Source organism: Emys orbicularis, chromosome 4, assembly GCF_028017835.1.
Source record: "Emys orbicularis isolate rEmyOrb1 chromosome 4, rEmyOrb1.hap1, whole genome shotgun sequence".
Lineage (NCBI taxonomy): Eukaryota > Metazoa > Chordata > Testudines > Emydidae > Emys > Emys orbicularis.
This window is the reverse complement of record NC_088686.1, coordinates 62,201,534-62,226,699: the sequence shown is the minus strand read 5'-3', so window position 1 is coordinate 62,226,699 and position 25,166 is coordinate 62,201,534. Positions and strand designations below refer to the sequence as shown.

At 42.4% G+C, this 25,166-nt stretch overlaps 1 protein-coding gene across 1 annotated transcript in view; it reads left to right on the top strand.

Moving 5' to 3' along the window:
* The window catches only part of RMDN3 (regulator of microtubule dynamics 3), a 66,154-nt gene that overhangs the window by 21,842 nt on the left and 19,146 nt on the right, over positions 1 to 25,166 (top strand). The window contains exons 6-7 of the mRNA XM_065402685.1: positions 702 to 804; positions 1,766 to 1,826. Of these exons, the coding sequence (XP_065258757.1) occupies positions 702 to 804; positions 1,766 to 1,826 (164 nt within the window). The remainder of the gene's footprint in view (positions 1 to 701; positions 805 to 1,765; positions 1,827 to 25,166) is intronic.

Sequence of the window (25,166 nt, the reverse complement as noted above, 5' to 3'; positions counted from 1 at the left end):
CCTTTTCTTAAATGTTTCTCCTACTTCTTAATAGTCTAAGATAGTACCAAAATAAACCAACTTAAATTGATATTGTCAAGTAGTTTAGGTTTAAAACTTGTACTTTAAAAAAAATTGTTTAACAAAACCTAGTATAAAGAATTGTTTTTTATATTTCACTGACAGTGCATTGGTTTGTGTTTGACTGAACATTGCCACTGCAGTATTGGCAACCCAGCCACAACAGCCTCATTGCTGTTTTGTGTAAGCAAATGCCTAAAATGAACAGACAGCATTTTTCTCCTGCTTTTTGAGATGGAGTCAGACAAGTGGATGTGTGGCTCCAACGCTCATCCCCTCATCCGTACTAAAACTTCTGTGAAATGGGGAATCCATTTATGGTGATGTGATGAGTTAGACCTCTTCTGATCTTCTTTGAATTGTGGGTTTAGTTGCAAATTTGGACCTTCATTTTACTCGTTTTGTACTTCTGCTGGAGTTCTTGTTGGTTTGGGCCCGTTTAATTTTTTTCAAAGGGTTTTTTTTACATATGTTTACTCTATGTAGCTAGCTAGATATAGATATATAAAATAGATAACATACTGCCTGTTACTGCTGCCACTTGATGGTCCTCTTCCAGTCCTCTTCCTTATGTCTTTGTACCAGTGGAAGAAAAGAGGCTCTCTAACAGGTGATCTGAAATACTTATGTTCTGTCTGCAGTATGGAGACCAGCAAGATTTCCTTTGGCGCCTGGCTCGAGCATACAGTGATCTGTATGAAATCACAGAGGATGCAGACGAAAAGAAATCATATGCTTCTGATGGTAAGGAAAAGTGTGTGTTTGTGAGGCAGCTCAGTGTAGTGTTTTTATTGGATAAACATGTTTTTTAACTAGATCTTGTGTTACTAACACAAATTTTAAAAATACAATTTTCCTGTTTGTTTACTTGATCAGTTTCACTACTTCTCATTCACTAGTTCAAATGCAGTTTGTTTTGGGTTTTAACATTATAAAAGACTTGAAATAAAACCAGGAGACTTTTTAATTAACACTTCTGCTCCTATCAGCTTTTGGAAATCACCTCCCCTTTTTAATTTAACCTAAGCTTTAAGGCTGAATTGCCTGAGTAGTCCCTTTCAGAAATGTAAAGCAGTCATTTAAGGCAATCATTTTCAGACTTTTTTTAATGTATATAGTCCTTTCCGATGGCTTGCAAAGTTTCCACATTTTGGGATCACAAGCACATGGAGCAGAGAGAGGAGAGAGCTCCATTAAATTGTGTGTGTGTGTGTGCGCGCGCACTCTGTGTGGTGGTAGGTGCCCAATATCGCTGCAAGATATGCAGCTTGGTAGTGAGTGGAAGAGCAACTGTCCATCTCAACAGACAATGGTGTAAGCACCAAAGCACCCTTGAGGCCTGTTGCTCTTTCTTTTTTGCTCTCTGCTTTTTCTCTCTTTCTCAGCCACCTCTTTTCAGCCTCTTTGACTCCCTGGTGCAGTGCAGCCTGTTGCTAGCTGCAAGCTCTCAGCTTACAGTGTTGATGCTGAAAGTGTCCTTGAACTTGATCTTAGGTCAGCCCAGCGGCCTTGGAGCATCTGTGAGTTCTCCATACAGGCGATCTTTTGGAATGTGTCTCAAGCTAAATATACTAGGTGACTAACAAATGTTTATAACTTCTTTACACTTTCCTGTCACTGTAGAGACCCTAGCACTTTGGGAGGTAAGTATTCAGAGAAATTCAGTAACTTTCATTCTTGCTAAATCAGTGCTTTCTGTCTGCAGGGAAAGAAGAGGCAGAGGCAGCCCTACAGAAAGGGGATCAAAGTGCTGAGGGTCACCAGTGGTATGTAACTTTCCCCTGTATGGGAGAACAAGGGAGGTTAAAGGTCATATTAAGAGTTAGGCTTTATCACAGTCTACTCAGTAGACAAGTTTGTTTCTTACATTAAATATACATTATTGAATCTATGCTTTTCCTAACAGACTTTATTTTAGTTTCTTTTCCTTGTTAGTAGACCTGAATAAGCAACAGACAATACTGGTTACAATTATCAAGATAAATTTTGTTTTTATTTGGTTCATGACAACTAATTAAGAACTTGGTTCTGAGGGGAGATGACCTGGAGAAGTTCTTGAACAGAAGATGGCGGTAGCTATGATAATGTGTGTTCTTTAGTTTCTGAGAAACTGATTGTATCAAGCTCTTATGAGCCTGCATCTCATAGCTTAATGAGCTACATCAAGGATGGTAAAAGATCAGCTTATAGATGAGTCTTGCAGAAAGGGGCTTCTAGCAAGAAGAAATTGAGATACAGAGTTCAGTGCACTCGGGTAGTTTTTAAGCATTTTAAATTTGGGGACTAAAACTGTGTTCTAAAAGGATTCCCTTTGAGTTATTAAACTGATCTCTGGAAATCCTAATTATATCTTGTAACTGTGTGTGTTGTGAGAACATGAGGGTGAAATGGAGGAAAGTTTGTTCTAGCATTAAGAGTTTTTTTTCCTTAGTTCAGCTGAAGTTTTTCTTTTCAAATGACAAGAAAACAAGGAATTTGTAAATTGCTCTGCCAAAACAAATATTCTATTCTATTAATGGAGCAAACTTTCTTGCTGTATCTGATGTCTCCTCAGCATAATTTCTCTCCTGTGGCCAGTGAGACATGTTGTGGTTGGTGATCTCACACTCACTGGGTCATAGTCCCACGAGCAATTATTTCAGTTAATAATGATGAATGATGTTCATGTAGGAACGATGATCAAGTGGTTAGTACATTAGTCTGAGATTTGGGAGTCATGGCTGAATTCCCTGCTTTGCCCAAGGTCACACAAGAAGTCTGTGGCAGGTCACTTCTGTCTCTCTGTGCCTTAGTTCTTCAACTGTAAAATGGGGATAATGGTACTCCCCTACCTTACAGAGATGTTATAAGGATAAGTACATTAAGGATTGTGAGATGCTCAGATACTGTGGTAACAGGGTCTGGATTGAAGTAGCTAGGAGAGACCTCATGAAAGATCTTGGCTCAGAAATGAGCTGAACTTTATTGATGATCCTTTTGGTTTCTGTGTGCCCTGGGAAAATGACTACTTATGTATCCTGTTGTTATGTGCTGGAAATTAATCTGGTAGGTGAGGGTTAGGAAGCCCATTTCACACAGCTGATTTACAGAAAATTGTAATTCCTTTTTCAAGAACTGGAACTGGGATGGCCTCTCTTATTTTCTTTCTCATCTGCTCTTTTCTGTTGGCCCTTCTTTAATCCCCTACAGAGCAACCTCTTATGTCATTGAAACTAACAGCTAGCTGCACAAGCTATGGGGGAAGTAACTTGAGAGCTAGATGGTTAATGATGACCCGACATTCTTCCTTCTTCCTTTTTTTATTTTACTGGGGTTAGTTGCTTTTCTTATTTTCTTTTATTATTGACATTCCAAAAGCTTATACAGTGCCAAGTAAAGTAGAAACTCTATCTTAAGAAAGGTTAACCCCTTGGTTCTAGGGTTTGGAGAGAAAGCGTCTGTATTTTTGGGATGGAGGGAATAAGGGAGAGGTTTGACCGCTGCAGTTGTCACTGAGGTATTGGGCAATTTATCTCTTGCCTTCAGAACAAGATGTCCCTTGCAACATGAGACTTCCATAATTCTGAAATCTGTCATCTGGGCTTGAAATGTATGGATTGTTGGAGTTTGTGTTCGTGGTTAAAAGGAAAAGAATTTCTGGTTACTCTATATGGCAGGTTCCTCTTGGCCACATCCAAAGGAGGGCTAATATAGTGGCTGTCTCTCTGTAGTGGAGGGTAAGCATTCTGCTACCATTACAATTTTGCTTTAAATTGATGGCAGTGACTGACTATATGTAAACATTATCTAAATAGCTTACATTATATGTCACAACTATACTAATACAAAATAAAGGTTTTTGCCTTCAAAAAACAGGAAATGCTAAATTAACATTGAACATGCAATCTTAAATTGGTGCATTAAGTATTTATTTTACAGTAGACTTAAGTTGTCATCACATGCTATTTCCTCAAACAATACAACTTTTTCTTCAGCTTCCCATACATACATGTAACTAAGGTAACTTGATCACAAAAGATTATTATTTTGAAATCTAGTTAATTTCAAAACTACGTTAAGTCTTTTCGGGTACTTTACCTGGCCCTGAGTTGCCCTCTCAGTTTGTGGTATTAGCTGAACTTTTTCCACTTTCTTTACTTAGCTGCTGTGTGAAAGACCTATGTACGTGAAAAACTGCTTATCTACAAGGGAAACCGTAAAACTGACTACACTGTTACACAATTTTTTCTGATCTTGATCTTGTTCATTTTTAGTTTTATCATGGCCATTGTTAGAGGTCTGCAAAATCCTTGGCTTTTTGTATTTGTGAGGTGTCTTAATCTAGATAACCTTTTTATACAGGGTCTTCCAGAGAAACCAGTGGCATGCCAGAAGACAGTCTTTCGATCCTATGCTCTTCATTTGGTTCAGTTATTTTACATAACTGAATGGCTCTGAAATAACTCTAACCAGCATTAGTTAGTAGTATTGGCATACAGCTTTCCACATAGGCAATGTTTTTATTTTCCTTCATGATTTAAACTAAAATTATCTGTAATAAATTCCTTTTGTTTTTTCATTGCTATTTTTGAACAAGTACTGTGGCTGGCTAGAAGTGAGGAGTTTCTCATTTTCCCTACCATCCTCAGTGGCTTGAGTATTTAACAGGCTCTTGTAGAAACTTGTGTATGGAGCTGATGGTTGCTCATTCTGCTGCTGTGATTAAACTAAAGCTGTTAACAGGGGCGGCTCTAGGCACCAGCAAAGCAAGCACGTGCTTGGGGCAGCCCATTTGCAGGGGCGGCAGGGATCCAGCATGGGAGCTGAGAACCAACAGGGGGCCCTGGGAGCTGTAGTTCCTTGGTTAGCTCCCTGCCTATAGAGCCAGCCCTGGAGCAGGGAAAGAACTACATTTCCCAGCATTCCCTTGGCCACTACCAACAGGAAAGAGGGGGAGGGAGTGAGGAAGCTGAGACCTCATGCTACAGCCTGCTTTGAATGGAGAGCTGCACTGTGAGTAGGGATTCCATGTTTTAATGTTCAAAAAAATAGGACATTCCACGGGGAGGGAGGGTAGCCCCACCCTGCCCCCATCCACTCCCTCCGACTGCCCCCCAGGACCCCACCCCCTATCTAAGCCTCCCTTCTCCTTGTCCCCAACTGCCCCCTCCTGAGACCCCCCCCAACTTCCCCCCTAGGACCCTACCCGTCCCCTGACAAACCCCTGGGACTCCCATGCCTATCCAACTGCTGCCTGTCCCCTGACTGCCCCCCCGAACCCCTGACCCATCTAACCCCCCCTTCTCCCTGTCCCTTGACTGCCCCCCCCCCGGAACCTCCTACCCCTTCTCCAACCCCCCAGCCCCCTTACCGTGCCACTCAGACCAGCGTGTCTGGCTTCGCGCAGTGCCAGACATGCTGCTGCATACATGCTGCCGTGCTCCCCTGCAGAGCCACAGCCCCCCCCCCCCAGCACCTGCCTTCCAGATTTGAACACCTCAAAATTCAGGAGTGCTCAAGCTCAGTTTGGGCGGCTGTTACTTCATTTCTCCCAAATCAAATATACTGATCCACTGTAACTTGCTGTAGAAGAAGTAGGATAAAATTGAGCAGGAAATGCTTCCCAGTGGTTTAGGACTGGAATTGCTATTTTCAACAGCCATTGCCGTTTGTTTGTTTGTTTTTGTTTGTTTGTTTAAAAGGAAGACAGTGATATTGCATTGGCAAATTCCCCATAGAAAGAAAGAAAGTGGAACAAAAGAATAATAAAGGCACCTCAACTTTTCCTCATTTATGTAGGACAGTCTTATAATATGCATCCAGATATCCTCCAATCACACAAGCTGAAAATTGTTCCACTTTACTGCAGTTCTGTAACCATATGGGAACCAATCCTGTCTGTGTTCTGTGCACATCTAAAATTCCTGCTGAATGACCCGCCCTGGGAGCGAGTTACCAGTGACCCAGGGCTGTGGCGGAAGGAGGGTGCAGGGCGGGGGGGGAGAGCCCAGGGCTGGGGCGGCAGGAGGTGTGTGTGGGGGGCAATGGTGGGGGGGGTAGGGGGAGCCCAGGGCTGGGGCGGCAGGGGGGTGAGAGCCCAGGGTTGAGGTGGCAGGGGGGTGCGGCAAGGAGCCCAAGGCAGGGGCGGGGGGCAGCCAAAATTTTTTTTGCTTGGGGCGGCAAAAAACCTAGAGACGGCCCTGGCTGTTAATCGTGAGGTAGCCTAGTTTAGTACAAATGTTGGTTATAGAGAGAAGAGAAAATTCCTCTCTGTTTTTGGAGTGAACTGCTTGATAAACTGTTGGATTTCTGATGTGACTGACCTCCTTACTGCTGGCAGGTGGGATTTTTGAAGGTGGAATGTTAAACGCATTAACATTCAGTGTTAAGAGCTCTGGATTGTCAAGGGCGTGGAGGTTAAAACTCTTTAGGGAATAATCTCTCTTCTTTTGCTTTCCGAAGATCTGCTTGGACCATTACTTCATAGGAGAAATGCCTTGTGGCCTGGAAATTGAATGTAAGGTTTGGAGAAAAAATGCTTTTCATATTAGTAATTAGATGCCTTTGGTCACTAACATGTTTGTCATGTTGGTGTGAGGCAAAAATTGGGGAAGAAACCAAAATGACTTGATCTCTGTAATGGAATCAGGTGTTTGGCTCTTTCTGCCGGTTTAACTACTGGAATGTTGGTGAACCACCAAGTTGCCTGTTAAAGTTTTAAACAGTTTTGGCACTGGAGCTTTGCATATTTGACAGTGATTCTGCTTCTGAGCTAAAGATTGATGGATTAGCCTAATGATTCAGAGTTTTATTGTGTGCAAAAGTAAGTAACTGATCCAAAGAAATGTCCGAGCAGTGTTGAATTCTGGAGATGGAATGAAATCTGATCAGCCACGGATCATCTGCATGACACTTTTAGTACTATGGTTATATGCTGTCAAAAAAGGCTGATAGTGCAAGTCACTCCCTCCTCTCATCCTTTCTGAAAGACCTTGATAAGGCCCCTATAAATGCAGAATGTTCACGTCATGATAGTTCTGTGGTAACATGTTGCTTAATCATTTGTCTCCAGTGCAGTATCCCCTTGTGCTGAAGCAGTCTTGACATGTGCTAGCCGCATGTGTGGTAATCTGTGCCCACCTCTTCCAAGAACAGCATCATTGGAAAGGTGCACAGACTTAAATTCTGTCTCCGTAGACTTGCCCTTTTGCTGACTGGGAGCATGCACTTTTATGTCTTGCTTTTATTTCTTCAGAACAGCTGCAGAAAGGCAAGAGGGCAGCCATAGAAAGGAAATAGCAGAACAGCATGTGGGAGGCATGGGATTCATGGGAAATGAATAATTACCTTTATTAGTAGAAAGACATAATTACACTTTCGTGAATATATAACTGGAAATGTTCTCTTTCCAGCGCCATCTGGGTCGTGGGACAGTTGCAAGCTGTTTTAGTCACAGCCTGTTTGTTTATGTTAATTAGTCCTCCTGAGAAAAAGCTTCTTATTCACCACGAAAAAACAAGGAGTCCTTGTGGCACCATAGAGACTAACAAATTTATTTGGGCATAAGCTTTCGTGGGCTAAAACCCACTTCATCAGATGCATGGAGTGAAAAATACAGGAAGCAGAATATATATCCTAGCACAGGGGTAGGCAACCTTTCAGAAGCGGTGTGCCGAGTCTTCATTTATTTACTTTAATTTAAGGTTTCGTGTGCCGGTAATACATTTTAACGTTTTTTAGAAGGTCTCTCTCTATAAGTCTATATATTATATAACTAAACTATTGTTGTATGTAAAGTAAACAAGGTTTTCAAAATATTTAAAAAGCTTCATTTAAAATTAAATTAAAATGCTGCTCTTATGCCACCAGCCTGCTCAGCTCGCTGTCAGCCTGGCATTCTGTTCACTTAGACCGGCAGCGGGCTGAGTGGGGCCTGACCTCTGAAGCCCCCCACGCCCCCAGAAGGGTGGGTGTGGGGGGCTTCAGAGGTCAGGGCAGAGGGTTGGGGGTGTGTGGAGGTGCAGGGCAGAAGGCTGGCGGAGTGGGGGGCTTCAGAGGTCAGGGCAGAGGGCTGGAGGGGTGTGTGGGGGGGTGCAGGGCAGAAGGTTGGGTGTTGGGGTGGGAGGGCAGAGGGTTGGGGTGTGTGTGGAGGTGCAGGGCAGAAGGCTGGGGGCGTGGGGAGCTTCAGAGGTCAGGGCAGAGGGCTGGAGGGGTGTGTGGGGGGGTGCAGGGCAGAAGGTTGGGTGTTGGGGTGGGAGGGCAGAGGGTTGGGGTGTGTGTGGAGGTGCAGGGCAGAAGGCTGGGGGCTTGGGGGGCTTCAGAGGTCAGGGCAGAAGGCTGGGGGTGCGGGAGGTTCAGGGCAGAGGGCTGGGGTGCTCGGCTCGTGGGGGTGCTCCCAGCCCTCTGCCCTGAGCGGCTCATGGCAGGGGGCTGGAAGGGATATGTCCTGTTCCATCCCCTGTCCCAAGGCCTGTCCCTACCTCTTCTCTGCCTCCTTTACCCAGGGCCGGCTTTAGCAAGGGGCTGCCACGCACCGGCTGGAGCTCCGGCCCGGAGAGTGGGGCCTCAGGGCTTTTGCGGACCAGCGAGCACGCTGCCACTCCTCCCCCCTCCCTTTGCAAGGGCCGGCGCAGGGAAGGAGAGGAGGAGGGGCAGGAAAGCAGGCTGCACCACGGCTGGGGGAAGAAGCGGGGGAGGGGGGGAGCTTGGCTGCTGCAGGACGGAGTTTCTGCCTCCTGCCCCAGCAGGGGAGAGCGGTGGGTGGGGGGCTGAGTGCGGCTGGGGGTCGGAACAGCGGCAGGCAGCCGCGTGCCATTCAAAATCGGCTCGCGTGCCCTAGGTTGCTGACCCCTGTCATAGCACATGAAAAGATGGGAGTTGCCTTACCAAGTGGGGGGTCAGTGCTAACGAGCCAATTCAATTAAGGTAGAAGTGGCCTGTTCTCAACAGTTGACAAGAAAGGGTGAATACCAAGGGAGGGAAAATTACCTTTGTAGTGCTAATGAGGCCAATGCAATCAGGTGGCCCATTTCCAACAGTTGACAAAAAGGTGCGAGTATCAGCAAAGGGAAAATTACTTTTTGTAATTTGTAAAAATGTGCCCCCCCCCCAACTTTTGATTTTTATATACTGGGGAACACAACATAATGACAAAGTATCATACATCCTAAGATCTTTCACTTACTCACAGCTGAATGTCTCTGCTTTATCTAGGATGTAGTTGTGCTGCTTTCCCTCCCTTCGTTTGTTTCATTGTGTGCGGCTATCATACTACTGCACGTCACCCCAGCCCTCTTTTCCTCTCCTAATTTTGGAATATGATGATGACCTGCCACAAGGTAGAGTTGTTTTTGTGTAGTGTGAAGTTGATAAGGGTGCACTATGGTAGTGGTCTTCTCTTTATAGAGACGTGCAGTCTGACTACAGTTGCAGGCAAGACTGCTACTTTTCCCTGTTTTGGTCTCCGGCATTTACTGTGGTGTTGGGTGTTGTTTTAAAAAACAAATAAACCTTTGTAGAATAGAACAGAATCATAAGGACTATCAGGAACTGACTGACTAACCGCAGCTCTATAGCATGCCTTTGACTAGATGGCTTGGATGGCTATGGCAACATGATCACAGATGGTTTCTCAAGAATGATTAGAGAAAGGGAGTGTGTATGGGACCCTGTCTGGACTGGCCTTGGGGCCAGAACCAAGTAGGAAGGGGAACCCGCGCATTGATCCCTGGAGTCTTTACAACACAATAAAGCAAATGGCAATTGCTGCAGTTTACACTCAGATCTTGGCAAATCCCTAGCGACCTCTCCACGTGGAGGAGACAGAACTGTGATCTGATCCCAGTGCTGAATAGAATATTCATCCTTTGTACAGCAGAGCAACTTCCATGGCTGTAGTTTTTAGGCAGGCACTTTCATGGGCCTGTCTGATCCATTTTGAAATTTGATTCCTAGTTCTACAGCTCTTACCAGTGTAGCCTGTGCCATAATACAAAAGCTCTGGAACCAATATGTACATGCTTCGTAGAAATTATGGAAAAGGAGAAAACAAGCACATGGGTGGGGAGCTTTTTGTTTAACAAAAAACACAACCTGGGGCATTGCATGTGGGACAGGCATGTGTATTAAGCTGCTGAGGCTCGAATAAACAAACTTCTCAAGAATTTAGAGAGAGAAACAAATGATTCCCTATCCATTTCAATGTGTCTGTTCGCTGTGCAATTCTAAGCGCACAACACTAGCTTTAAGGATGAGGAAGAGAGGGAGCTGTGTGTTTGCTTTGGCTTCAGCCCTGGTGTTAAAAGAAATATTGGAAGTACAACTGGAGTAGCAGGGGATTTCAGGGGTCCGTCTAGGGAGGATTTTGCAGGTGCAGTATTATCCGCCTTAATTGTCAAGGGGAGAAATAGTCAAATTGAACAAAATGGTATTTGCTGATTGCTGAGAGCGCTCATTGCAGATGAAGTAATAAGTTTTTGTTGCCTGTCTTTGAAATGTGATCATTCCATGTTGGTTATGAGAAGTGAAAATAGTCTTCTGGATTGAATGAGACTCTCTGAAACACGGTCTCCTTTCTTTAAAGGAAAATCAGTTACTTTGTTCGATGTAGCATCTTGAAAGTTCACAAGAGAACCACTTACACAAATATATTTAAATACTTTTTAATTTCACTTGGTGTGTCTGGACTTCTTGAGGTGGACACTTTTGTCTAACTGTAAAGTGAACAGCATTCTGGACACAGCCCAGAGCTGATGATCAGAAGCCAGTTCTAATTAGACAATCAGCAGGACCTTGCTGATTAACTCTTCACAGAGTACTGAATGAAACTCATGAATTTTGAGCTAAATCTAGACTTATGCTGAATGCTCCCTATTAATCATGTGGATTAAACAGAAGAGCGTTAGAACATAAGTCAGGAGCCAAAGAAATAGTAGCCAGTAGGAGCAGGCACAGAAGCAGCATCAGGAAAACATTGCAGTATGGGGAGGGGAGAAAAGCTCCTAGCCAGGATCATCCCTGCACCTTTTGGACCAAGAACCGCGCACTCCACTCTGGGGGACACTAGCATCCATGAAGTGCCCCTTACCCCTGAGCCATGTGGGCTTGGGGAGAAGGAGATTCCAGGGAGGAGCCAGCCCTAGGCCAAAGAAACTGAAGCTAGGAAGAACAGGCATGAAAGCAACCTCAACAAGATAACAGTGGACACTGATGTGAGACTACTTTTTACAGTTTTGACTGGATATTATCTACCCTGTGTTGATTAATTGTTTGCTCCAACCCCCTTGTTCCCCATCTATCACAGTCTCTGCACCTCAGCCTCACTCTATGTATCTTTTGTACCCTCTTCTTCCTGGTCTCTCAATTCTTCCTTTCAGTGTTCCCTCTCCTTTCTGTCTAGCTAATCTCCTTCTAGTAATACCCCTCCCCTACAATTAAAAAAAAAACAACACAAAAACTTAGACCAAACATGTCATTGCAGGCATCACATTGTTTGCTGTGCTTGTATGTTATATTCCTTTGTTTTTATCTGTTTAGATTGTCATCTCTTTGGGGTGGGGGGACTGTCTACTGTTTGTACAGTGTCTAGCACATTGTGACCACATTTGTGGCTGGTCCTTAGGCACTCACTACTTTAATAAACATGATAAATGTTGCGTTGGGTGAGGTGGGAGGGAAAGGCATTTGTCAGGAAAATAAATGTTTTCAATTGCCTTAAAATTTCTTGCCCCTCAGTTATTCTTCTACTAACGATGCTCCAGAAGGTGGCAGGAATCTTCTGTTAAAACTGAAGGCCTGGAAATATAGAGAGTGTATGAACATGATGTAATGCCTTAACTTGAATATTTCAGTATGCATCACTTCACTTGCATATCAGGCTTTAAAATGAAAAACATTTTATTTCTACTGTCATCTAAGTTGCTTTGCTACATTGATGGACATGCCATAAGTAAGTATAAGCTAACTTTAGTAGACATTTAAGTGCTTAATGAGACTAAAGCATAAATACAAACTGAGGCTAAACGTTTTAGTTTTCTGATTTTAAAAGTAGTATTTGCTGACAATCTGATGGGAGAGGTCTTCCGTCAGAAACTCCAACAATCTCTAAGGGAGGGAGAGTGAGGAGCCCAGGCACCAAGGAAAAATACCATGGTAACTCCATTAATGTTAGATACCCAACTGGAGTCCAGGCTGTTGGCTCCTTTGGGATGAGAGAGTGGGGGAGAGGCTTTCTCTGGAGATGAGGAGGGAATTGTATCAGATCCACTTGTCCGCCTCACTGAAAGCTGGGATTGTAGTCACAGAAATTATCTCTAGGCCCTACCATTCCATGCCATTGATGGTGGCTGTACACTGCTCCTGCTGATCCTCCCCTACAGCTGGAGCTCTGGCTCTGAAAGGCCCTTCATGCACAAAGGAGGTGTGAGGCATTCTACCCCACACAGTGTTTATGCTGTGAGACTTTCTGAGAGATACCAGAATGTAAATAGTAAAGGTGCCAGTCAGCAGTACTCAGGAATATGTAACATAGTCCTACAAAACCCAGGAACTAATAAAAACTTGTTGTTCACTGGAAATGGCTTTTTTTTATGCAGCATTTTACATCCCCTCAACACAGGTGTGATACTCTACCCAGAAACATTCAGATCACACAGACGACGAATGATTGTGGGTAGAACATCTTGCCGGCAGTTTCTGTTAAGTCTCCCTGTTTCCCTGGAAGATCCAGGCATCCACTTATTAGTCCATGACAGGGTCCTCTGAAATCGGGAGTCTCGGGAGGAAAATGGGAGACTGAATAGATATGAAGTTACTACCTAAAATATATTCTAGAGCATCTTTAGTTGAATCTAGCCTTGTAACTGACTATTGTGGAGGAGGGAAATATTAGTGTCTTTTACAACATAAGTTTTTTAACCTTTTTTTCTGTTGTGTTCTAGATCCCTCCTTTCCCCCCCCTCCCCAATCTAGTTAGAGACCTTAAGCCCACAGATCCAGGATTGGCTCAAAATTCACCCCATCTTTGCTAAATCTTGCATATGTTAAATCTTGAACACTTTGGTTGGAATTTGTTTTATCAGTATTAAGACAAAATGGAACTGCTGGAGAGCAAAGGAGGTGAAGAGGGCTGGTATGTTAGCGTTTCTCCTCTCGTGACCATGATTCAAATCCTGGTTTAAGGCACAAATGAAATTAATTTGGTTTCAGCCAAGTTAATAGTCTCACACTTCCTTTGTGCATGAAGGGCCTTTTCAGAGAGGGAGCTCCAGCTGTAAGGGAGGAGGAGCAGGAGCAGTGTACAGCCACTATCCATACACATCAAAAAAGCAATGCATGGCTTTGCACAATTTGCCATGATTGGCTGTCCAAAATAAGCACATGATATAAGTATGAGGCCAACCATCTGGCTCAGACTTATGCCGTTCATTTCCTTGCTCCTTTTTCATTAGCACAGGATTAACTCACAAATTAGAAGCTAGTTTTTGGCAGGGTGGATTTGATTTAAATCAAATTGATTTAAATCACTAGTCAGAAAGACTTGATTTAATCATGGATTTCTACATAAAAGTGCATTCTTGTTGGTTGTTATAACCTTAATCCATATTCTTCACAACTCAGAGATGGATGTAGGTTTCATTTTTAGAAAGGTACACACTATACATTTTTAAACAGTGATTTATTTTGAAAACTTTTCAGGTTAGTTTTACAGCTATATCAGAAAATGAATGATTGTTTCGTTATTTCATTTACCAAAGGTAATTGAAGCAGATATTTATGAAGTCATTGGGAGGTGAATTACCTCCAGTTCAACAGGTTAATCATTAATTTAAATGTCTGTCTGGTGATGATCTCCTCCTAATACAGCATGGTAAGAAAATCCTCCAAATATTAAACAACTTTAAGTATTCTGGATTTTTTTCTTCAACAGCAAACATATAATATTTTAACAAAACAAGCATACGTCCCTCACTTCTCACATTTATCTCCAGACTTCTTCTCCTTGTCCAGATCTATTCCGCCCTCAACAGCCTTCTATTCATTGAACTTATTGAAACTTTGCACTTTTAGAGAGAGGTAAGGGATTGACTCTGTGTACATAACTTTACAGAGGGACAATAGGGTTGAGGTCTGTTATTTCTCACCTCTATATATAATTCATTTATTTATTTTAAAACATTTTTGCTGTTAACAAGCATGTTATCTCTGGAGACACAAATCCACAGTTTGAGAACTGCAAAACTAAGCATCTCTGATGGTATCTTCTAGACTGAGCACTGAGTTCCATTGGGTAGATAGAAAGATTAACCTAAATAATCTATACAGAAGCCCCTGGAACCCCATAAGATTGGGTCCCTAATCCATGAACTATTGGAACTCATTTACAAAACTTTTCTTAAACATTTCATGAATATATTGTCTCATACTACAGAAATAGAATTTATAATCCCTATTCCATGATGAGATATCTTTGAGCTATAATGTATCTTAATTAAGATAATCTTTAGATAGATGTTTTCCTCAAAAAGCTTTTTATAAAAAAAATCCAATTTAAATCGAAAAAATGTTTGATTTTTTATTATTATTATTATTATTTTTAACACACATTGATTTTTATCCACCCTGGTTTTTGGTCTCTGGTGTTTCACATTCACCTTGGTTGCATATCCAGAATTCATTTTTCAGCAGTAAGAGGCTCATACAATTTCAACCCATCTTTAATTACTGGTAGTTTTACAGCTAGTAAGAAGTGCTGCTCTACTCATGAACTTTCTAAAGATGAGCTGAGTGAGGGATGGGGGGTGGGGGAGACAGCATTTGTTTTCAACCACTAACAGAATTTACCTCTGCTCCTGGTATATCAGCTGCTTGTTTCACTAGGAGAGGCATACAATTGTAGGCAGTGCTTTATTTGTGCCAGGGCTGAGCCCTAGCACCTCTTCCATTACAGATTAAGCACTGGTTGTAGGGTGTTGTCAGTTCCTAAGCAACAGGAATACCCGTGTGTTCTATTATGGGAGGGAGAAGAGGCTGCATTGTCTCCTCCAATGGGCTTTCAAATCTTGTGTGATTTTTTTTTTTTTAACAACATTTATCAAGTAAACTAATACATATGAAACCCAACTGCTCTAGGCCAGGGGTCGGCAACCTTTCAGAAGTGGTGTGCAGAGTCTTCATTTATTCATTCTAATTTAAGGTTTCACATGCCAGTAATACATTTTAACGTTTTTAAAAGGTCTCTTTCTAGAAGTCTATACATACAATAGCTTAGTTATATGTTAAAGTAAATAAGGTTTTTAAAATGTTTAAGAAGCTTCATTTAAAATTAAATTAAAATGCAGAGCCCCCCAGACCGGTGGCCAGGACCTGGGCAGTGTGAGTACCACTGAAAATCAGCTCGCGTGCCGCCTTTGGCACGCGTGCCATAGGTTTCCTACCCCTGCTCTAGGCCACTTCTCAGTCATGCTTGTGTCCCCATCCTCCTATATGTCCCCATTCATGCTACCATACTGCAAAAAAGATGTAAGAGAACAAACTTGTCCCCTGAGGAAAATGGCTCTGTGTGTGCCTGCTTGGTGGCAAAGGATTATGGAGTGTGCACTTATTCTTCACATAGCGTTAATGGAAAAGAGAGCTGCATACGTTTTGTTCTACTGATGCAGTAAATGTTGGTTTGTTTTCCTTCACCACCACCCTCAAATCCCAAATGTCTCATGACATTTGCTAGTGTCTTGATTCCAGTTACTCATCAGTTGCTCTCTGGGACAAGAGCCCTCACTATCTCTTGTGAAGAGGGAGGGAGCTAAACTTTCAGGAGGACAGTAAGAGTCTCCAGCACACCCTCATCCTGGTTGTCTCCTAACTTGTGAGCGCTCTGCCTGCTCACTTCTGGAGAGGGAGTGGACTGCAGTTGGCAGACAGGTATATGCAGAACACAGACTCTGAGGGGTTGCCATCACAAGGGGATATGGTTTGTGGTTAAGTGTCTACTTCAGGTATTGAAGGGGAAATCGGTGTGCTTAATCATATTTTTAAAAGTAATGTAAAGAATTCTATATAAACAAAAGAACAATGCTGGGTGTAAGTAAATGGGTGGATGTGAAATGGCTCAGAAAATAGGTCCTATAATAAATAGTAATTTTCTTTAGAACGATGAAGTCTGAGCAACTTTTTAGGTGTTGATCAAGAAGCCAAAGGAGATGATTTGTATTTTACTCTTACTTTGTATGTGTATGAGAAAGGAATCACCAAAACATGCATAGCAAATCTAAGTGATCAGATGACCTTGTAATCTTCCTCCTCCCTTCCCTCATGCCCCCTATTGTATGTAGTTCTTACTTGTTATGTTTGTTTACCATAGATTATAAACCCTTCAGGCAAGGAATGTCTGTCTATATGTTCTGCTTTGTACACTCTAGGCATTGTGAATAAATAATAGCAGTCGAGGGGCATATTGGGAGCCTCTGGACAGGGAGAAAATGTTGCCTCTGCATTTCTTCATTTCATGAACACATTTCTGATGGCAAATGCCCTTTTTTCAAAATTGAAATTTAACTTTGCCAAAAAAAAAAAGGCTTCAGTGTTCCATCAGGAAAATCATAATAAAAATCCAGCTGCTCAACTAGAAGGATCTTAATCTCGCTTTCTGCCTGCAAGCAGCCAGCCTGCCAGCAAGATGAAAAGTTTATTTTGATCCTCCCAAAATCAAACTTTTCTCAATCTTTTCATGTGAAAAATTTGGCATTTATCTTTTCATCAATTTGGAATGAAAATGTTAAAAATTTGACATTTTTAAATAGGAACGGATTTCCATTTGCCAGCCAGGTCTGTTCTAGACAAATGTAGTGAACGAACTATAAACTGCCATGCAGTGGGCTATGTTCTTTGTGATTATTCTGTTCATTTCATGGAACAATGTACTAATCCTGGACTATGGGATCAGATAGTGTAGTAGCCAGGAGTAAAATATTAAATCCATTCCTCCACCACCAAATTTTTACTCATGTTAAGGTTGGCAGAGTTTTTTCTCACGTGTCCACAAGATTTAATGCATACATGAATAAAATCAACTCCTCAGCACCTCGTAATGAGCAAAAACACTTTTTCATACCAAAATCAAGCATGTACTATCTACCACACAGGTGGATAGGGCAGATTCATAAGTAAATAAATTGACTAGTATACCATTCCTTCCTCAACTGTGCTTTCTGGATTATGAAAAGAACCAAAAATCTCTCCCAATTCCATTTCCGCTCCTATGATATGACTACATTGCAGACAGTGTGCCTGCATATGAAGCGCACTACTGAAACCTTAGGGTGTTTCCTGCCAGGTGAGGTTGGGAATCATTGTTTTGCTGTCCCTCAGCCACCATGCCAAGACTGTTTCTTAGGGAGCCTGCTGTAAACCTATGGGGACTGGAGTCTGATGTGATGTGTGAAATCAGAAGATTACCAATAAACTCCATAGCAAATTTTAAGTAAAACTGCTAAACTGAAGCTATTTGAGTGATGGTAAAGTTCCAAATAACCATATTGTGGGCTGCAACCAACCCTCCTCCTCCTGAAATCCAGGTTACTTGGCAACTCCTGAAATTTCCCACTTCAGTTCATCAAAACTCTTCCTTTCCTCATGCTCAATAGAATTAGCTTTATGCTATCCTAACATAATTGGGAAAATGGAAGATTGAGGACACTGATAAGCAGAAGTGCTAGTTGAATACTAACCTGCAACAAAATGTTGCTCAGTGCAGTGTTTGTTTGCCTTTCTCAAATATCCATACTGAGGTGCTTACAACTGCTTTGTTCCTATCTTCTGAGTTGAGAGACTCTCCACAGCAAGCCTTTAATGTAGCCTAAGAATTGTTGTTCTTCCTCTTTATGGGATTTTTTGGGGGGTTGTTACTTTAATCTTTGTAGCTCTTGATCAAATGAAGCATTTCCCTGATTTCTATTTTATCCAGATGGGAGCCTTTTGGAAAGGAGTAGGCTTTGCTTATACACAGCAAGCTTCCACTGCTCATTCCTGAGGAGGAGGTTCACTTTCAGGTCATCTTGAATTGCTGTTTTGATTGAGTAATCTTGGTGGCTCCATCAGCGTAAAGATGAAAAGCTTGCTTTTTTGGCACTGTAGACCTTGGTCTGCACCGAATGTTCAATGGGGGGAAAATAGTGTTGTCTTTATTCTTTAAAAATTAGAAAAAGCCCTTTTCATAAAGAACAATGAATCCCTTCATACATATACCGTAAAATATTTCTGTGAAAAGTTGGAGTTGTATGGGCTGGAAATAGAATGATATTGGTAGGCTTGGAAGGATTAGATTTTTATTGTTATATGTCCCTAATTATTGCTTTACTTACACACACACACGCGCACACCCCCGATGACAAAATATTTGTCAACAATAATCAACTTACAGATAGGAAAAGCAAGAAAAATACTGCTTGAGAATTTACTAGTTTGAATTAAGAATACTTACTTTGTATATTTTGATATGGGATGTTGACACCTTCCCCAATTTCATGCAACTGAAAATTTTAATTAATAAGTATATTTATAATTGAGCTAAAAATAAATATTATTCTGTTACTTTTTGATGTAAGCAAGAGATCCCCACTGTTAAGAGCTTGATAAGTTTATGGAGGGGATGGGATGATGAGACTGCCTACAATGGCCTATGGCCCACTGGCAACTGCCAGTAGCAAAAAATCCCTGACTGCTGGAGATGGGACACTAGATGGGGATGTCTGAGTTACCACAGAGAATTCTTTCCCAGCTATCTGGCTGATGGGTCTTGTCTATATGCTCAGGGTCAACTGATCTCCATATTTGAGGTCAGGAAGGAATTTCCACCAGGTTGGATTGCCAGAGACTCTGGGTTTTTTTGCCTTCCTCTGCAGCATGGGGCACGGGTCACTTGCAGGTTTAAACTAGTGTAAATGGTGGATTCTCTGTAACTTGATGTCTTTAAATCATGATTTGAGGACTTCAGTAACTCAGCCAGAGGTTATAGATCTATTATAGGTATGGGTTGGTGAGGTTTTGTGGCCTGCAATGTGCAGGAGGCCCAACTAGATTAAGGTCAGAAGGGACAATCATGATAAAGTCTATAATGTGGACCACTTCACAAATCACTGGATGCAGCTGTTGTCTAAGGACTTGTCTAAACACACAAATTGTACCACATTAGCTATACCAGTATAGTTAGTAGAATAACCCCACACCACTCCCAGTGTGGATGCAGTTATACTGATTTACTTCTATACAGGAAAGGGAGTAATATATTTTGCTATATGTGTGCCGTAGGCCTGGCCTACACTTAAAAGTTAGATTGACATAGCTACAGCACTCACGGGTGTGAAAAATGCTGACCTAACCCCCAGATTAGTTGTGGCTAGGTAGATGGAAGAATTCTTTGTTGACCAAGCTTCTCCTGCTCGGAGAGGTGGATTATCTGCAGCAGTAGAAAAATTATTTCTGTTGCTGTAGGAAGTGTCTAAGCATAGCTATAGCTCCGTAGCTGTTCTGCTTATAGCACCCATAGTATAGATGTGGCTTCATACTGATATAACTGTTCACTCTAGGGGTTGTGGTGTGTGTGTGTGTGTGTGTGTGTGAGAAATCTAACTGAAATAGCTATAGCAGTACGGAGAGTGAATAGACTAGGCTTTGGCTCTGTCTAGATGTGGGGGGGGGCATTTGGGGGGGGGGGGGGTTGGTGAAACATGTTGGTTAACCAACATTTTAATATGATTTCCTTAATTAGGGTCAGAACTTTTCATGCCTAAGCCAGCACCTTTGGTACCCATCGTGCTAGTTACAGTATTTAATCAGAGGGGACTAGTACCACCCACTGAATTGTCACCACCATTTTTTAAAACACATCTGGGTGTTCAGTTCCTGTCCAAGAACTGACCTGTTTGCCTCATTTGTGTGAACTGAAGGGACCGCTGCCCAAGGTGGTATGACTGCAAGTCCTGTTATGATAGCATAGTTGTGCTTGGTGAAATGAAATGGCATGGGAGAGCAGAGCTATACTTGTTTACGATAATGCTTCCTTTAGTGATATGAAAAACAGGTGTGTCTTGTGGTGGTGGTTATAGGGTGAAATGGACCTAGAGAATTGGCAAGGGTGGCAGGGTGTATGTTAAAATATGAAGTCTATATAAAACTTACTCTTTTAATTGAAATAATGCCTAAGCACGAAACTTGCTTCAGCTGCAAACAGCTATCCAGTTACTGTATTGACTCCTTATCAAAGTACCAGGTTGTGAAGTCATTGTTTCAATAACCCTCTTGCTTGTTGTTTTGCTGCAGTTGTGGCAGCGGTATTGAGTCATGATTTGATGGATGAGAAGCAGCCTTGCTTTTTTTAATCAGCAGACATGGAATACACCTAATTGTTCTGAGCAGAAATCCTGCCAGTGGAGATAAGGTGCATAATTGCTAGTATCTGAAATGTTTTCCTGGAGAAAATCTTCAAGTAAGCTGGGGACTGCTGGATGACCATACATACAGTCTAGTGAATTTTGAATTATTTTTATATGGTTATCAGGGTCTATAAAAGATCCTGGATGCACTTCTGAGTCTCTGGAGGTTCCCAGACCTCTTATCTCTACATGCCCTTACCCCCCAGCATGTGTCCAGGGTCTGTTCTAATTTACGCTTTGTTTCTCATGACCCCTTATAGGTTGAGGAAGGCTAAGAATAGCCAGAACACGCTTGCATACCAGTCAGACCTCCTACATTGCAGGGCTGGGGAGCTGCAGAGGCCACTCTCCGCTATCAAGGGGAGCTTCCTTTTTGCAGGGGGTGCTCCATGTGGGCAGTTTCCTTTACCTTTCATGGCCCTTTTGTGCTGTGTTTTCTGGGAGGTAATGGACATGGTATCCTTGACTGATATATTGTGATTAGGTTCAATGTGGAACCTCACATACAAAGATAAAGCTTAGTCATGGTGTCTCTTGCATCAAGATCTCTGAAATGCATGTCTATTTCCTCAACTGTTCAAGGCTATAAAAGATTTTGTAGAAAATGACAGCTCAGCTCATGGAGCAATGATGTGGATCTGAAACAATTTTACCTTGTGGTGTAACCATAGCCTCTTCTCTGCAGAGGGTGAGCACAGGAGCAAGTCTCTGATTTGCTTTACAAAAAGTAAAGCACTTGCACAGCCAAAGGGATAGCTGCTCCATATTCCATTTCTCACCACACACTTGGCTGATTCATTTTCCTGCCTTTGGCAATCTCCAGTGGTGCTGAAGACATGTGATCTTCCACAAAGTTGGCAGTGTTCCAGTACTATAATTCTTTCCTCCTTGTTTTACCTGGCCAGTGCAGCAACTTGTGAGAGAAAGAAAGTGAGCGTTTTCTTTAACTGGAGCCAGACCTGCAAACTCACCACTAATTACTAGCTGTTCAAATTCTTCTTGTAACCAGCAGTACTGGGAACTCCCAATGCAGTCTCCCAAGTGTGGTAGGATTTACAAGTGGTCATGCTGAGTAATAGAACACCTCTCTAGGGTTTCTTTCTTAAAGATCCATTTGAGTTCAAGTGAGGTTTATATGGCTGGTTGTTAATGTTATAAAACTGCATTTTAAATCACAATTTTCAACCCCATTGTAATTATCCTAATTATGTCAGCTTCTCGTAACACTGATGTAGGCTTTGTCCATCCCTATTGAGTTCCTGAACTTTCTGTTCCCTTGCCCTTTTACAATCTTCACTCTCAAACATTTGTGTCGCTGCCATTACTCTTCCATCCTAGGAAGAATGATTGTAGCTCTCCTTAAAATCTGAGGGATTCAAAGCATGCCCATCTCAATTTCCTTCCCCAAAGCCAAAAGCCCTGCCTCCAGAGTACTCCTGAACCTCCTCAGCCTGGGAAATGGCAGGGATCCAAAGATTGTTTTGGGAGGATTTATAATAATAAAAAATTTGCACTTCTAAATTACTGTACTGTACCCTGTGAGTTAGATGAGGAATATAATACTGCTCATTCTTCCATAGCTATATTGACTCGTGCAATGTTAATAGGAATAAAAGTATTTGTTGATGACTCTTCAAAGTACACAGAGCAGTTCTTTTAGTTCAAATAAATAAAAGGAAAGTTCTTTCCCATTGTTGTAATGGTCACCTATCTGAGTTTCAGACTTCAAGCCTCACTTGGCAAAATAAAATGACCTACTCTGTTCCACTTTATTATCATTTTGATTAGAAACAGTTTTCCGACCCCACATCTCCCCTCCCCCATTTAGTTTTTTACATTTACTGTCTGCATTGTGTTGAAAGGAACCACCAACACAGTGTAGCCATGTCAAAGGCCTATCAGTTGAGGAAGATAAGGGGGTTGTTTGGTTGGCATGACCCCCTAAATGCCACTTTGGAGGTGCTGGGCTGTGAAGAACTGTATATTTTACATTTTGTCAGCCTACAAGGGCAAAAGTCTTGCTTAAATTGGAGTCTGCCAAAGTGCAGTGTTGGAAGTGAGGTCTTAAGGCAGCCATGTGACCTGAACTCTGGAACTTGAGTAGGGAGGGCAGACGTGTGTGTGTGTGTATATGTATATGTGTGTGTCTCCTGCCTATGGTATCAGTCACTCCTGATCCCCGGAGTTCATTTCCCAGCAAATGGAGAACCCATTATCCTGCTGAGACCCCTGTGGAAGCTTGTGGTTTGACCCAGGTCAACAGCTTAATGAACAGTTCTGGTTAATAATTAGTGCTGCAAGTGGCATACTGCAAAATTTCAGGAACTGCTTAGACAGCTGTCTGAAATGGGACTTTCTAATTCATGCTGTATTTCAGATATTACCTAATGTCTACAGGAGATGAAAATCCCCTCTTCTAACTCTTTATTTTTTTTAGTCTCTTATCACACTTAGTCAATCCTCTTATAATTCTGTACAGCCTCTCAAAGTGCATCCCCAAGGCACTTTGCAAAATGAATTAAAACGAACAGTTCATATATTGAAGAATAAGCCAAATTAAACAAATGAAAGAGATGAAGCAGAAACCATATTGGCATTGCAAACTTGACTGAGGAGGGGAATTCCAGATCTAAAAGGCACAATGAGAAGACTCTGAAATAGCTTTACTGATAGTTAAGAATCACCAACAGGCTGACACCCCTGGAACTCAAGGCACAACTTGGTTCTAAGATGTGCAAGCTAGGTTTGGCTAATTGTCTTTAATACTGGGATCGTAATCAAGAGCCAATTTAGCGATCTCTTAATACATAGTTTTTAATTCTCTATTCTCTGTTAATTTTATTGACATAAGCAATATTATAGCAACACAGTTTACAGATTTCTTAGGTCAGGTGAATCCTAGAATTGTAGGACTGGAAGGGGCCTCAAGAGGTCATCTAGTCCAGTCCCTTGACGTGTATTGAAAACACCTGGTATAGGTAATTATACTAGCAGCTGAATACAGCACAAGTTGAAATCTGTGTAGCTGTCTAGCAGAGTTCACACAGGGCTCTAATTGGACTGGGTTAGTGACCAGGGTGGGGTAGGTGGGTGTTTTGAGGCTGTCATCTTGTTCAAAATGTCATACTTCATTTTTTAAAAAATGAAGTAATTCTTAGCTTCTATGGTTGTTAATAAAACCTTTAAAATCTGACCTGGGTGTAGTCAGTGCAGCAGTGCCTACCCAAGTGTTTCAGGTTCTCTGCAAAATCTCTGAGAAGGATGATTTCCCCCACTCATCTCAGCAGAATGATTACTCAGATGCCCAATGGTGATTTAAATGTCAAACATTAACTATTTCACTGTGTTCGTCAAAACATGTGAGAAGGAGAGGGACAGCCATACTATGAAGATCTGCACAGTCTGTTTTGCTGCCATGAGTGGGTGGCACTTGGGGGAGTACCACAATTTTTTTTTCTTCATTATGATCCATGAAGTCGAAAGGCCAGAGGGGATCGATGGAACCCAGTGTGTCAAGATCCCAACAAGGGCAGTCAGGGCCAAGGGTCAGTGCAGGGGAAAAACAGAGGCTGGGAGCAGCAGTGGAGTTTGTAGTCTGGTCCAGGCCAGGGTCAATACTAAGAGTCAGAATCAGGAGGCAAAGTCCAAATCAAGCTGAGATCAAGCCAGAAGTTCAAGAGCAAGGAGCAGGAACAGTCATGATAGCTACAGAAGATTCACACTGTTGCCTGGACACATCCTGGAATGCCTGTGGGTTTATATAGGGCAGGGAGCCAATCAGGCGCTATGGGCCTGCTGTATGTCAAACCCTTGAGGTGGAGTTTTCTATGATCTGTGTTCACAGCAGGTCATGGGAAGTGGAGTGCAAGTTGATTATAGCTGCCACTGGGCAGCAGCCTGGAGATATCAGCTGCCTGGTAGCTCTACAGGCCTAGGCCTGGGCCTGGGCTCTAGAGGTATCCAGTTCCCTGACCTCCGAAACCTTTGTGGAGTATGGTCTGTTCTGGTGGTGGCTGTAGTAGCTGTTGCTCCTCCCTCTGCTGGAAGCTATCTGCAAACTCAGGCAGACATGCCTGCATCAGTTACACTTTGTAGTCACATTTCGGAGCTTTTCTTCACAACCACTAGAGCTAGAATTTTTATTTCGTTTATTTTTTAAGGGGAAAAAAGCTCAGATTCTGATGCCCTAGGCATGTGCCTCTTGTTCCTAAATTATAATCCAGCCCTGTTCATGGGTGTATCCATATGCTACTGAGTAGGAGCCAAACCCAAGGAGCCCAGCAGAATATGCACACTCATATTTCAAACATCTGCGAGTGGCATCTCCATTGGGTGGAGCGTGGCGGAGTGCTGCCACTGCTTTTCCAGTTTGGACCAGGAATCAATCCAATAAGGCATTACTCTACTGATGTCTGGAATTAGCAATGGAAATCAGAACTTCAGTATTGGACCAGAGTATGGAAACGTCTTAATTCTAACTTCTACATTTATCATTCTGATGTTCAAAGTACAAAATTGGGTCATGCCTTACACTCAGGTTCTGTAAAATAGATACAGTATCATCTTGGGAACAATCCTGTATTCTGAATATGCAGTCCTTCTCTTGACTAATCCCTCTACTAGCACTGAAGGAGCCTGGCATGCTCTCCTAGTTGGGAATTGATATTACTAGCAGTAGATGTAGAAGTGCTATCAGTCAGA